This window comes from Coffea eugenioides, chromosome 8 (assembly GCF_003713205.1).
Source record: "Coffea eugenioides isolate CCC68of chromosome 8, Ceug_1.0, whole genome shotgun sequence".
NCBI classification, from domain to species: Eukaryota; Viridiplantae; Streptophyta; class Magnoliopsida; order Gentianales; family Rubiaceae; genus Coffea; species Coffea eugenioides.
In genome coordinates this window covers 1,810,528-1,826,642 of record NC_040042.1, presented here as the reverse complement: position 1 = coordinate 1,826,642, position 16,115 = coordinate 1,810,528, and the positions used below count along the sequence as shown (strand labels likewise).

Genomic DNA, 16,115 nt, shown 5'->3' with positions numbered 1-16,115 from the left:
CTAATCTAACTAAAATTGTTGCCATGTTCTTTTTTTTTTTCGTCGAGATGATTAGCTACTTAACAAAGAGAAGTTTTTATTATTTTTTTATCCCATTTTACATTTTCTTTTCTTCCTTGTTTTTCTTCATGTCTAATCTCTCATATTTGCTCTATTCTTCGATCATAATGTTATAGTCAACTGGCATTTGTTTGTTAAATTTATAGGATGATGCTATTATTTGGTATTTTTCATGGATAAAAGGTGAAATATTAAAATATGTAAAAAGATCTTAGAATTCATTTTATACCAATGATCATTTTCTATGAAGAATAGAACAATAATTCTTTCTTTTCTTTTCTCCTCCCACGATTTGATTTCTTACTTCACATTTTTTTTCTTTTTCTTTGTTTTTTGGTTACATTTTGTAATTATCTACAATTTTGTGTATTTTTAAAGAGAAAAAATATATCATGTGATGCTTCCACCAAGATAAATCTAGCTAGGCATTCTTCTACCTCTGTGTTCTATAAGATTTTGTATATATTTAAACTAACGTTAATTTTTGTTTGTTTTTTAATTATTCAGGTTCTGTAGTATCAATTGGGTTGGCATATAAAAATTGTAGTTGGTGGTAGAAGTCACAATTAAAAATTGTTAGAAAATTCAATTTTGATTAGGAAGATGTTTTTGCAATAAAAAAAATGGTTCAATTCTAATTTGTATATGTAGATCTGGAAACGTAGCAATTCATATTTTTTATCTAACCTTGCTATTTATATTCTGGAGCTGCAGTATAATGTTGTCACCTTTAAACGGGATTTAAATAAATAAAGAAAGAAAAATGTGAAACTTTAGAGTAAGTTATATTGATGTTGAAGATTGTGACATGTCTTAGTGGCTTTCTAAACTTTTTCTCATTATTAAAATACTGGAAGCATTATGATTGCTTTTGATTTAGTTACAACTAAGACTATGCTGCTAATTAATACAGCAATGCACTTATAGTGTATTGATTTTCTCTCTTTTTTGGGTATTATCATAATAATAGTTCAAAAATCTTTATTCAAATCACAATAAATAGGGGTATTAACTTCATAGATGGAATTTCTCTTCACAACAAATTTTGAGGGAAATTTTATTTATACTCCATATTTTATTAATTGTATTCCTACAATAAATAAAAACTATATGATAAAAATAATAGTGAAAATGTAATTAACAAAAATGAGAGTTCAAATAACATTTGTTAATTTTAATTATTTTGAGGCCCAATTTTCTCCTATATTTCTATTGATTTATCATGTGCCAAAATAATTTGATGTTATGTGTTTGACTAAATTTCTAGGGGGCCCAAGCTGTGCTTTGCACAGCTCAAGTACCTCTAGTCTTATAATATATAGCAAAGCATTGATGCAGTAGTTGCTTGGAAAGACACGTTGATGCATTAGTTGTACGAATAGAAATGAATAGTAGCACATTTTTTGGAATCTTAGTTTGGCTTAGACTTAGCTAAACATGTGACTGTGTCAAGTACACATCTGATTGGATTGTCACAAGTACCATACAAAACAGGCTCAACTTCCTCAGCTTTCTACTTTGAATTGCCTATGACTATGAAGGCTAAAACAGTTGGTAATCAATTACAGCATTGCATGTTGTATTGGACTTCATCAAATTGATTTTGTAATCTGAATAAAAATGTAAATAGCAATCAGTGTTAGATTGATGCACCAGTTGCTGCAATTTGCCCAAAGAAAATCAATGGTGAATGATATTGTTATCTTGTTTCCAATCTGTTTAATACAGCTTAAGCATAATACAGCTTAAGCATCAGACAGGTTGGAACTGTTTTGCCCAACGGTCCTCTATAGTATCAATGTTAAGAAGCTTCTTTTGCTTATTAAACTTACACCCCTTTAGCTTCTAAAATAATATCACAACATAGTTTTGTTTTTATTTTTATCTTGTAAATTCAAAACTCATCTTCCAATAGGGCAAAAGTGGAATAGAGAAATAGTCTCTCTCTTATAAACAATTTTTAAATACAATTCTTACACGAAAGGGCTGACAATGTGATGAAAGTTATCATTCTAAGGGTGGTAAGTGTGATTTTTGAAAGTTGGGGGTGCTAGGTGTTATTACAAAAAACCTCAGGGGAGGTTTCTAAAATTAACCCTTTATTATATGACCCCTTCTACGTGATAGATATCCTTCAATCAGCTCTTTCCTTCACCAATTTGCCAATGTTTCAATTCACATTGCATATGATATGACATCATTCATCATTGACTAGTAATAATTACTTTGTGCTAATAAACCAACAATGTGTATCATTGTTTCTTAAAATAATTTTACACTAAAAATTTGCATTTCATTCTCTGATAGGAATTATCACAAAACACAAAATTTGAATTCGATTCAATTCACTATAAAGATTTTCTTTTTTAAACTTGACAAAATGTAGGTGAACAATCAATCATTTTCTAGTAGTATAGAAGGACTCATTACTTTTTTTTTACAGCATTTATTGGAAAATCAAAAGATGTGGTTTATGCTGGCAATTAGGAACAAAAATGCAGATGACCTATGTATATGTACGTTGGCAATCGAGAACAATCTCTGACCCATTTGCTTGAGCAATGTAAGGGCTAGCTAATATTAAGTTGGGCAATTTACCTTTTACCCCCCTGTGATTTGGTATTTTACCACATAATTCTTTATGATTTAAAAACTTATATATAATAACTTTGGATTGAAGGGTCACCTTTAATTTTTCTGTTATAACTAACGTCAATAATAAAAGGTCAAAATCAAGGGATAATTTCAGAAACCTCGCTTGAAATTTTTTATAGTTTCATTAGACTCCCCTAAGGTTTACAAAATTACCCAAACCTCCTCTGAGGTTAAGGTTTTGTTAACAAAATTAATCCAATTAGAAAAAGTAACATTAAAAAAGTATTTTAAGGAGAGAGATGAAACATACATATATTCCATAAATACCCTTATGCATGTATATAAATTGTATTAGTAAAAGAATAAACATAATTAAAAGTTAAAAACAATTAATACACATATTTCACCACTCAAAAAATTCACAATCAATAAATTAGATAACACATATAAGCAACAAAACTACACTAATGATGACAAGATTCAATAAAATAGAATAGTCGTCTCTTTTAACATGATGTTTGTTACGATTCTTGTGATTTTGAACAGACTAATTTTCGAATTTTGTCTTTCTTTTCCCTCCTTTCTCCTTTACTAGTATCTAACGGTTAAATAGTTAGAGCACTAATTAACTATTAGTAACTAATTAACAAAAATAACTGTTAAAAATTTCTTTAATGATGAACGATTACTTGTAATTACAAAATAACATCAATTGATATATCTAATGGTGCAATTTTGTGATTGATAGAATTTGATAATGACTAGAAATCAATTGCACATAATGTGAGAAGAAGGGTTTTAGTAGAAGAAAAAAATACAGGGCAATTTTACAGAGGTTATTTTTCGTAAAGTTTACATTGAACCTAAGAGAGTGAAATAGATACTTGTAATGTTATTAGGGTTATTTGACAATGAGTGAAACCATAAAAGGTTATGTTTAATTTACCCTAAAATAAGAGTAGGGGGTACTTAAAGCTTAGGCTAAAGTAACTGCATTATTATGGAATTCAAGGTTTACAAATAGTGGTAAAAAGCTTAGGTGGGAAAAAAAAAAAACACTGTGCCAACATATTTCTAGGTAGATTTCTAAAAAGGGAAAATGGCCAATTTAGTCTCTATACTTTTTTTTACTGTCAATTTAGTCCTTATATAATTTTTTTGGCCAATTTAAACCCTATACTTATTGATCGGTTCCAATTGAGGAGTTCCGCGGCGGCGCTACCTTGTAATTGCGATTCAACGTCTAATTGAGCACTTATGCGGGGGCATTTCTGGTACTTCACTGTTGGGGCTCCTTTTCAGAAGTAAAAATCAAAACCAAAAAGTTACCGGCGCATTTCCCCTCCTCCACTCCCTACCTCCACCCATTGGACTCCGAAGACGGGAAGATGTCCGGCATATTCCGGTACAAAACTTGTGGCCAGGAGGGTGTGAAATCGTAACTGCAACAAGATCATTCGCTCTTGCCATTTCCAGGGGCCATTGGACATCAACTGTTTCAATAAATGATTCAAAGTACATCATTCGAAACCACTTTGGTCCTGCATCATAATCTTGCCTAAGGAGAGGATGCACTAAAGGAATGGCTCTTAAAACAGCATACACAAACTTAAGCTCTTCAAGAGTAGGATTTCTGAACTGAAGTTCAACAGATGACGTGCAGCGAACAACGTCAATAACTGGAAATTGATCAGTACCCGAGACCTCCAAAGCTAATGACTTTATCATTCTCTTATTTGAAGGGAACATGATTGACTCTAGCTCATAAGTCACCCTCAAAAGCTCAGTGTTTGGAACTCGAATAGTCTCCCTAGAAGCAGTCATTTTTTTTTGCATCATCATGAGCCCTGAACATGTAAATCCCTATATCCCCACCATTCCCACCAATAAATTGAACACAAGGAAATGGCTGTTTTCTGCTAGACCAGTCTGAATCCTTCCCCACCTTTATACCAAACAAATGCTCTAGGCGCAACCACTTCCATGGATCAGTCATGTACAAAGCAGCGGCGGTTCTGTACAGAGACTTAATAAAAGGTGGAGTAATGCCATCCACCTTCAACAAACATGCTCCTGATCCAGGACCAAGTCCTGGGCCACACCCAAATTGTTGTTGATATCTAGTAAACAAATTCTTCAAATGCACATCCATAGTAACTTCCCCACACCCGCAGAACAGATCTACCAAACTTCTTGAAAACCCACAAACAATTTAGACCTCCAAGTCTAGCAATTTAACTCGGGCATATCAGTTCCATCAGAATTTCCAACTGAAAGGGATTTGGAGGATGAAAGGGAGAGTGTGGTAATCTTTGGGGCGAGGGAACGGAGCTTGGTTTTGTACCGGAATATGCCGGACATCTTCCCGTCTTCGGAGTCCAATGGGTGGAGGTTGGGAGTGGAGGAGGGGAAATTGCACCGGTAACTTTTTGGTTTTGATTTTTACTTCTGAAAAGGAGCCCCAACAGTGAAGTACCAGAAATGCCCCCGCATAAGTGCTCAATTAGACGTTGAATCGTAATTACAAGGTGGCGCCGCCCCGGAGCTCCTCAATTGGAACCGATAAATAAGTATAGGGTTTAAATTGATCAAAAAAATTATATAAGGACTGAATTGACAGTAAAAAAAAGTATAGGGACTAAATTGACCATTTTTCCTTTCTAAAAATTTCACGTATAATTTTCTGTTCTTAACTCGCCCATGGCTTAGTCCATCAATAGTAGCACTACCAACACTCTCTTGTGATCACTACCAACATTAATGTCTAAATGCTATTGTCTTCTTTGATCAATCCCCGACTGCCCGAGTTTAACAGAAATTGAAATCTCACTTTTCTCAGTCGTCCATTCTTCAACTGACGCGAAAGGAGAAAAATTTAAAACCAACTTTAACCCACAAAATGCTCAAAACTCAGCTGCACCCCTACTCTCCTGTAACTTTGATAGAATAATTCATTTTGAGTTGGGTTTTTCTTTATTGACAGTAGTCGATTCTTGTACTCTCGTGATCTTTCCTCATTTCTACTTAAACACACATTATGTTCATGCCGAAAATTTGGTCAGATATTGTACTGGAATTTGTTTCTTCCTAAGGTTGCTTAACATTCCATCCGTTTCCAGTACAAATACTAATCGGTGCAAGGGGCAAAAACAATACGAATAAAGCTAAAAACTGAAAACAGTTCGTGTCGGCAAGAGGAGTATAGTAGTTTTATTTCTGGCAAAAATGCAATTTTGGTGCCTAATTTTTATCTCATGTGAAGGTTTAGTCCTTAAAGTTTTGGTAAAAGCAAATTTGGTCGTCAATCTTTATCCCATGTTTAGTTTTTGTTCCTAAAGTTTTTGCAAGAGCAAATCTGATCCTCAATGTATTCATTTTAAAGTAGATTTAGGACATTTGAAAAATTTTCCTGGCCTAATTATTGACATAATTTTGTCACATCTAGTTATGTGTCAATTAAATTACATTTCAAAATAGTGGTTAACTTGAAACAACAAAATTAAGAACTAATAATTCATATGCTAACTAATTAACTAGTAAAAATTGAAAAATTTTAAATTAAAACTAGTTGAAGTACCCAGTTCATCAATATAGAACTCATTTTCCTTTTATTTATTCATCAATGAAGTCATTGTCCAGGCCACCAGGTTTTAGGTTTAGACATCGTTGCTTTTGAAAGATGGTGTTGTACCCTCCTGAAGACTGAAGAGTGAACGCATAGGCCCCACCAACTACGCATAGTCTCCTTAATAATTTCCATGATTTTGTAGTGCCGCGGGTAAGGTAGCTTCGCCTTTCAAAATCCCGTTGCTGTCTATCGTCTTTCTATTCAATTTCCATCATCTCTCATGCTTTAGTTTCTTGTAATTAGTTACTTCTTTCTTTTTCTCTTTGACTGACTTTAATGGCTCCACTCCATTTTATTTTATTTTTTTTGGCTGCAGTTTCGTTGTGACGAGTAAGAATTTTCCTCATATTTCGTTCTTAATTTTCTCACGCGACTTTGACAATTCTTCTATAGCAAGTTACTATATAAAAATGATAAATAATGACAGACTTTTATAATGTCGATAATGTGTTTCTGTCACCTTTCTTATGCTGTTTCTAGGAACTAGTGTTATGATCACTATGAAAAATTTGTGCCTTTGCTTCTTCTTTTGCTTTCGAAATTGCTTTTCCAAAATACAGCATTCAAGTTGCTCGAGTAATGCACCTTGTCACACTTGAGTCCAAATTATGACTCTACAATAGTCAATTTTAATAGTGAATTTCAATTCATTAGCTCAAGTAGGGGCTTCGTATTAGGATTTGGGGAAAAAAAATCGAACTCTAATACTTTTATAGCCTATGACCCGTTAAATTCAGGAACAACAAATCTAACTACATATATGTCTCAAATTTCTCTTCTTCATAACAATATCCCTATATAAAAAATCTGCTTTACAAGGATACATTCTCACTAACTTATATGGCCAATATTTGTTTAGTCCTTGCAGATATGTAGCAAAATTTTCCAATAAATTAATTATTCTTGCACAAGTAAAACTGCAAAAGGACAGATTCCAAGCTCGGGCTTCCGCTAACTATGCTCCCATCTGGTTCCATTTTAACCATTTATCATTACAATAAGGTAAACAGTAAGATCCCATGCCAAATGCTAAGACGATTTGGTAAATCAGAACAAATATCATGCATCTTGTACGAAGCGATTTGAGAAAACCTCGGAACGTTGAAAATTCAATTCGATGATGAAACGTGAATATAATCAAAGAGAAAAAAAAAGAGGCAAACTTCAAAAGAAAAAATTGAACAGACAATTATAGAATGAAACATATGCCAACTTCAATATTATTGGCAATTAAAGGTCGAGTATAATATATACTATATAGCATGCATAGTTTTCTTCATGTTGTTTGGCTATGTATAATGCATAACTTAATTCTAACCGGTAAAAAGAGCCACTTCTTGTCCCTTTTTCCTAACCTAGTCTTAGTTGTAATAATTTCACAACTGGAGAAAAAGAACTGAGATGAAAGATTACATTGGTGATCCAAAGTCATTCATTTTAGAAAGAAGAAAGAAGAAACATAAGAAACGCAAAATTATGATTTGACTTTGTCGAGTATATCTAACTTTTTTTCTTTACACATTACAATAATAAACTAAAAGAAAAATTAGACATCATAAGATGGTGGTGATCGGATTTGGCTGCGTGGTTAAGGGTTTACCTTAATTGCCTTATGCTGAGCATTAAAAAATAATTTAGCCATCTCCAATATTTTCATTCCCACTTCTTTCTTCACATCCAACCTTGTCTACAAAACCAGGGGAAAAAACAAAAAGAAAAAAGAAAAGCTTTCCAGTTTCCTAAAAGTAAAACTGTACACTTCAAAGCTAGGAACAGCAAACGAAGAGAACAACTGGAGATCATTCCAGTTTCCTCCGAGTTCAAACATTATTGTTTACCTCTTTTCTCCTTTTTGAATAACTAACAGAACCAAAAGTAATAATTATCCATCCATCAAATTATCTTTAAAAAAATAAAATTGCATTATTTCACAAGGTAATAATTTTGAAAGGATTGAAGAATAGAATAGCATAAGTAAATTTTTTACTTGAGTTGCTTATTATTTGATCTGGTCCTTTTTAATCAAAAAAGGCAATATAGAATTAAATTTGTCCTATCTTTACTCCTTTAGTAAAGTTGAAAATATAAGGTCAAGAGTAATAAAAAGAGGTAAATATAGAATGAATTTTATCTCATCTTCAACAAAACTGAAAATATAAGGTCGAGAGTAATAGTAAGGGCAGTGGTGGTTGGCTACATTTTTATGAATTAAAATACACAATTTCTTTATGTTGTTTGATGATGTATGTTGCATAGGACGATTCTAATTGGTAAAAAGAGCCGCCTTTCGTCCTATCCAGCTCAATAAAACTTTCGAAGTCTGTTAAATTACCTGGGCCAAGTTATTAGTAGCTCATGGATCCTAAGTTTTTCTTCTCGATATGCTGATTTATGCTTCTATCTTCCACAGGTTTCACACTTATATGAGCTGTTATTAACAAAAAATAACATTGAACTCATGTTTTGGAGTTGTGATGCCTTTCACTTGATCATTATTTCAACATAAGAAAGTTAATTTATTGGGTTTTAATTTTCAATGTCCTCTTTAATTTGTTGTTTTCCTTTTCTTTTGGAATGCCATGGTTAACGATCACTTGGCGTTTTATTTTTATTTTTTTTTAATTTTGCGGTTGCCTCGTTGGCTTTGCGGATATCGCTCTAGATTAGGTACCAAATAAGCCTATGCAAATGTCTATCATCTATATACATATATACATACATACATATACAGATACATATATATATATATATATATATATATATATATTAAGTGATACTGAATTTTTAAATAAAATTTACTCCCAAAATTAAGTGATATGCTATTCACTTATCACTGAACGTGATATGCATTCAAATATATTAGATTAACAATTCAATAAATTAATGAATTCAGATTTTAAACTTCAATTTTATCAAGCACACCGTTAAATAGATTCTCATTCTCATTCTCGTGCTCTTTCCTCTTTAACTACTTAAACGCACATGCATGTCTATACCGAAAATTTGGTCAGAGATTTGTTCCCAAGGTTTCTTTGATATTCCATCCGTTTTTATTACAAAAATACTAGTTGGTCCAAGGGGCTAAAAAAAATGCAGAAATTAGTTCCATAGGAGGAGGAGGTGCAAAGACTTTGCAGTGGTAGTTTTATTTCTTCGTCAATGAAATAAATAATGTCCAGTCCAGCCGCGTTTTAACTTTATTCCTTCCCTTGTTAAATAATTCGACATCATTGCTTTTGCACGATGCTGCGGTAGTCACTCCTTTTATCTTTATCCGACCAAAGGACCCACAGTTGAAAGAAGGTCCTGAAGGCTGATCACCCCACCATTTGCACAGTCTTCTTAATAGCTTCCATGATTTTGTATAGTAAGCAGGTAAGAGGCAGCTTCGTCTTTCAAACTAACGTTGCTGCCTATCTTCTTGTCTTCAATTTCCATCATGTTTCTTGCTTTAGTTTCTTCTAATTTGTTAATTCTTTCTTTTTCTTTTTGACGCGGTTTTTCTTTTTGATATATACTGCATCATATAGTTTCAAAGTTCATCAGCTTATGAATCTATAGCCTACCCTTCTTTCTTCCTTTCAAGACACTGCAAGTGGACTGTCCTATAAACCAGAAGCCGCCTTCCCCAACATTCTTAAGTTAGAAAGAAACACTGAAAATGGCAGAAACAGTTCTCTCTTTTGTGCTGCGACAACTCTCAACTTTTCTGCGCGAGGAGGGACGACTATTGGGGGGGCTTCAGCAAGAGGTTCAATTCATCATGGATGAGTTGGAGCAAATGAGAGCTTTCCTGCGAGAGGCAGAAGCAAAAGAAGAAGATGCTCAACCCACTCTCCAACAATGGATCAAGCAAGTGCGAGATGCTGCTTATGACACTGAAGACATTCTTGATGAATTTGTAGCTCGCTTTGCTCGGCATCCCGCAACAGGATTCTACGGCTCTGTTCGGAGAATTTTCAGCTCCATCAAGAATTTGAGAGCTCGTCATCGAGTTGCTAGCGAAATACAAGGCATCAAGTCCAGAATAAAAAGTATTTCCGAAGCTCATCAAAGATACCAATCTGAATATGGTATCTCTGCCCAAGCGTCCAACTCACTTTCTGCTGTGAACAACACAACATGGCGCTATAGCAGAGATGATGCGCTGCTTGTGGAAGAAGCTAAATTAGTTGGCATTGACCAGCCCAAGAAACATCTAATTTCTCAGCTCCTCCAAGGGGATGATTACCAACTAAAAGTTGTTTCAGTGGTTGGTATGGGAGGACTTGGCAAAACTACCCTAGTGAAAAAAGTCCATGAGGATCCTGAAGTCAGAAGGCATTTCCCAGTCCGTGCTTGGGTAACTGTCTCTCAAACATGTGACTTTCAGTACCTCCTGAAAGACTTGATTCTGCAGTTACACAAGGACGGGAAGAAACCAGTCCCACAATTGATCGACTCCATGACTACCACCGAGCTGAAAGAAATTATCAAATATTTTCTTCAACAAGCTGAAAGGTATGCGATTGTTTTTGATGATGTATGGGACGTGGAATTTTGGAATACCATCAAGTTTGCGCTGCCCGAGAGTAGCCACGGCAACCGTGTCATGCTAACAACTCGGAAAGCTGATGTAGCCTCTGCCTCTTGTACAGAATCTCTAGGTTATATCTACAGAATGGAGCCACTGTCCTTTGAAGATTCGTGGATCCTGTTTTGTAACAAGATCTTTAAGGGAAATAGTTGCCCTGGCCATTTGATGGATGTTGCCAAAGTTATACTGGGTAAATGTGAGGGCTTGCCCCTTGCGATTCTTGCAATCAGTGGGCTTTTGGCTTTGAAAGATGTAAACAGAACAGAGGAATGGGAGATGGTTCGACGCAGTCTTGGGGGTGAATTAGAAGGCACTGGTAAGTTAGACAGAGTTAAAAGGATACTTTTTCTTAGTTATAATGATTTGCCTTGGCATCTAAAGGCATGTCTGTTGTACACAAGCATCTACCCAGAGGATCACAAAATAGACTGCTATAGACTAGTTAATTTGTGGATTGCTGAAAGGTTTGTAGAAGGGAGAGAAGGAATGAGTATTGAAGATGTAGCCTGGAATTATCTCAGTGAACTCGTCAATAGAAGTCTAATTCAAGTGTCTAAGGTGTTTTATGAAGGAATACCCCAAAGATGTCGAATCCATGACCTATTGAGAGAAGTTATTCTTCTCAAGTCAAGGGAACAAAACATGGTCACAGCCACTACTGGACAACCAATGACGTGGCCGTCCGAGAAGGTACGCCGTCTAGCAGTCCATAGTAGTAGTAGCAGTAACAACACCCAGCACCACCACCAAAGACGAATTTATTGCTTTGACCACCTTCGGTCGTTCGTTACAGTTGGATCCACCGACCCGCTACTATCCAAAACGTTGTTATCTGAAATTTCAAGGAGTAGTAAGCTGTTAAAGGTTTTGGATTTGGATGGTCAAGAGACACAAGAGGAAATACCAAATGAGATTTTCAAGATGTTTCATCTCAAGCATCTGGACCTATGCGATACAAGAGTGGAGAGAGTCCCGAAAGCCATTGGAAAGCTTCAACATTTGGAGTTTCTGGATTTGGGTAACACCAGAGTTAGGGAACTACCTGTGGAAATCCTGAAGCTGCAAAAACTTCGGGTTCTCAGAGTATATCAACAAGTTGATTCTTCCGATGATGATTATGGATATCATGGATTTAAAGCTCCCTCAAATATGGGAGGGCTTCTTGCCTTAGAAGTATTAGACAGCATAGATGCAAGTAGTGGATCCACAATAATCAAGGAGATAGGAAAGTTGACCCAATTAAGAGAATTAGGTATTACAAAGTTAAGAAGAGAAGATGGAAAAGAGCTCTGCTCCTCCCTTGCCAATCTCACCAGTCTTCGGGAATTAAGCGTTGATTCAATTGGTAAAGATGATGATCATGAGATAATCGATCTAAATCACCCTTCTCTTTCTTCTTCTTCTTCGTTTCTTCAATCTCTTCGTCTGCTGATTATGTACGGCCCCTTAGAAAAGATGCCACAATGGGTAGCTCATCTTCACGGCTTGGTAAGAATAGATATGAATTGGAGTAGGTTAAGGGTCGAGGAGGATCCGCTTGAATCCCTCCAACATTTGCCCAATTTGGGTAGAATTAATTTCTGCGGATCTTACCAGGGAGAAGGGTTGTGTTTCAAGGCTGGAGGGTTCCTAAATCTGAAGTGGATGCACTTAAAGAGAATGGAAGGGTTGAGATGGATGAGAGTGGAGGAGGGTGCATTACCACGTCTCCATGAACTCATTCTGGAACAACTTCCATTACTAGATGAGTTACCTTTGGGTATTCAGCACTTGAGCCATCTTCAAGAGCTGTCTTTGTATGAGATGAGTTCTGAAATGATAGAAAAGGTAGAGAATCAGAAGGAAGAAAGTGAAGATTACACAAGAATTGCACGCATTCCTGAAATTGTCATTGGTTGCTATACAGATGATGGAGAATGGACAGTGCGCCAGCTATGGGAGAAGAAGAAAACATAATCATTCCTAGCAGCAGCAGCAGCCGCCGTGGCTCCCCTTTCTCTGGTTTGCACCCTCCTTGTTGTGGACAACACTGCTTTTGTTTTTTATTTTTTATTAGTAAATTTTTTCCCCTTCGACCGTAAGAGAGGTTCATCATCTTCTGTGTCCTACCTTCTTATTTATTGTATGTATTGTGTATAATGCTTGATGTATAGTATAACTCTCTATCTTTTTGTGTCTTAATCTTTATTTAGCAAACGATCAATTTTAAAATTTTGGTCAGAGATAATATGTAAACCCAATTTATCCTGATGTCTGCTTGTATATGTAAATCCAATTAATATGGTTTGTCTGGTAAATGTAGCGAATGTTGGGTATACACCAAGTTTATTATGCGACTCTTTATCATGCGAATGTTGGATACGTTGATCACATATCCATTTGCTTTACCATTGCAAGGGCTAGCTAATATTAAGTTAAGTAAATTACATTTTATCCCCTGTGATTTGGTACTTTATCAAATAACTCTCATATGGTTAAAAAAAAAAACCTATATATGACTTCCTCATGATTTAGGTTAAAATTTCATTATTAGTTTTTTCAATAAAAGTAATGGTCAATAGTAAAAGGTTAAAATCAAACTAATAAACTAGAATTTCACTTCTAAAGGTGACAAATTTTAGGTAAATTAGGCAGGCAATCGAGAACGAATGCTGAAGATAAGGTTTAGCAACATGTGGGCAATCAAGAATGATTGGTTTTGCAATTTGTCTGATCAACGTATGGCGCTAGCAAATTTTAAGTTCTATTGAGTTAAAATATATATATATATATATATATATATATATATATATATAAAGAATATGAAGAGAGGATCTCTAATTAACTTTCATTTTTGAAATTCAGGAAGCTAGTTTCTAATACATAACATTTGGACCCTCATATTTCTTCTCAAATTTCTCTCTATTGATTACAACGTCATTTGACCACCCCCCCCCCCCCAAAGTTCTATATCATTTTGTCGAAAAAGCAATTCATGTAAAAAAGAATAAATTACATATAATCCCCCTATAATTTTCTTCAATGCCACATAACACCTCTAAAGTTTCATAATAGTTATATAACCTTCATGTAATTTTATGTAAAGTAGAAAATGGAAGGAATGCACCATTGGTTAGGTGTTTCAACTAAATGCGCTCCCAAAAACTTGTGTGATGGAATCATAAAATCCAATTAACCCTCTATGATTTAAATAAATACGCATTTTACCTCATTGTATTTTTTACATTTATCCACATAATTTCCTTGCGATTTTATCCAAGGTGATTAAACATTTATTCACTTTATCATTTAAATAAGGACATTATTAGTATTTGAAATAGTGATGTTAGAGAGGTTATTTTTTGTAAAGTTTACACTGAACCTAAGGGAATGAAATAGATATTTTGTAATGTTATGGCGGTTATATGACAATGAGTGAAACCATAGAAGATTACGTTTAATTTACCCTAATATAAGGATACTTAAAACTAAGGATGACAACAATGGCAGGTGCCCGCAAGAATAAAAAGAGGGCGGGGGATGGGACGGGACAGGGGGAGAAAATTTTCCCCTACCTTAAAACGGGGCTGAGGCAAGGCAACATACACCCGCCTCATCCCCCGCACACGAAAAAAAATTATATATATATTTTTAAATTTATAGATGTATATATAATACATATATATACACAATATAATAATTTAGTTATAATCCAATTCTTTATATTTAATAATATAAGTAATAACATAAATGTGTAGTTTTGGTCCCTAAAATTTTTGCGAGAGCAAATCTGGTCCCTAATATATCCATTTTAAAAATAGATTTAGGACATTTGAAGAATTATTTTCAATTACTAACATAATTTAATCATGTCTAATTATGTGTCCATTAAATTACATTTCAAAACAAAGAAGCAAAATAGTAGCTAACTTTAAACAACAAAATTAAGAACTAATAATTCGTATGCTAACTAATTAACTAGTAAAAATTAAAAATTTTTAAACCAAAATCAGTTGAAGCACCCAATTCATCGATATAGAACTCACTTTTACACTCTATCCTGACTATGCCAAGCACAAAATCGTAACATTTACTTTTTCATATAGATTAACAAATTTTCTTTCATTTTTTTCTCTTGATTAATTAGTTACCAGCATGGCATCATGTAAATTGGTCTTATTATTGAAGGGTACTCGCTATTTTACTTCTTTTTTAAGATATTTAAAATTAACAAGCATGTAATCACACGTAACAGATTCTACGTCAATCATCCTAAATTTTGCTTCAAAATGATAACATGGGGGACCAAATTTGTTCCTACCAATATTTTAGGGACTAAAATTACACACGTGCTAAACATTGAGAATCAAGTTTGCATTTTTCAAAATTTTAATGACTAAAACTGCATAAAGGCCAAATATTAGAGACTAAATCTGTATTTTCCCTTTAATTCTACGTCAATGAAATCAATGTCCTAGCCACCACGTTTTAAGTTTAAGACATCATTGCTTTTGAACGATGGTGTGGTACACTGGTAGCCACTACTTCATTTGATCGAAGAACCACAGTCGAAAGGTCCTGCAGTAAACGCCCCACCAACTGCACTGTCTCCCTAATAATTTCCATGATTTCGTAGTTCAGCTTCGCCTTTCAAAATCACGTTGCTGTCTATCTTCTTTCCATTCAATTTCCATCGTCTCTCTTGCCTTAGTTTCTTGTAATTGGTTACTTCTTTCTTCTTCTTTTTGATTGACCATAATGGCTCTACTCCAATTTTTTTTTTTTTTTTGCTGCAGTTTCTTGTTGAGTAAGAATTTTCCTCGTATTTCGTCCTTAACTTTCTCACACAATTTTGACAATTTTTTTGTAGTAAGTTACCATATAGAAATGACGAACATTAATTGACAGGAATTTATAATGTCAACAATATCTTTCTATCTTCTTTCTTATGCTATTTCTAGGAACCATAGGAAAATTTTGTGCCTTCTGCTTCTTCTTTTGTTTCAAAGCGGCTTTTTCAGCGTACAGTATTCAAGTAGCTCATATAATGCACCTTATCACATTTGAGTTCATACTATGGCTCGGGGAGGGATGGGTTGGATGGCACTCCCACTTGGACTAAAAAAAAAAGTTCATATTATGGCTCTAAGATAGTTGATTTTACTAGTGAATTTCAATTCATTAACTCCGGTAGCAGCTTCATACTAGGATTTGAAAAAAAAAAAAAATTGAAGTACAACAACTTTTTTAGCCTATAACTCATTAAATTCAGGAAAA

General features: G+C 34.4%; 1 protein-coding gene and 1 pseudogene across 1 annotated transcript; one reads left to right on the top strand and one right to left on the bottom strand.

Moving 5' to 3' along the window:
• Nucleotides 1-3,966: 3,966 nt before the first annotated feature.
• LOC113779424 lies at nucleotides 3,967-4,901 on the bottom strand (annotated as a pseudogene).
• Nucleotides 4,902-9,944: 5,043 nt separating this feature from the next.
• On the top strand, nucleotides 9,945-12,815 carry LOC113779422 (disease resistance protein RPM1-like). Its single transcript, XM_027324997.1, has one exon. It carries the CDS (start codon nucleotides 9,945-9,947, stop codon nucleotides 12,813-12,815), a length of 2,871 nt encoding a protein of 956 aa, XP_027180798.1.
• The last annotated feature ends 3,300 nt before the right edge of the window (nucleotides 12,816-16,115 follow it).

Coding starts and splice junctions, on each gene's coding strand:
- LOC113779422 (XM_027324997.1), top strand. CDS start 9,945: ATGGCAGAAACAGTTCTCTCTTTTGTGCTGCGACAACTCTCAACTTTT.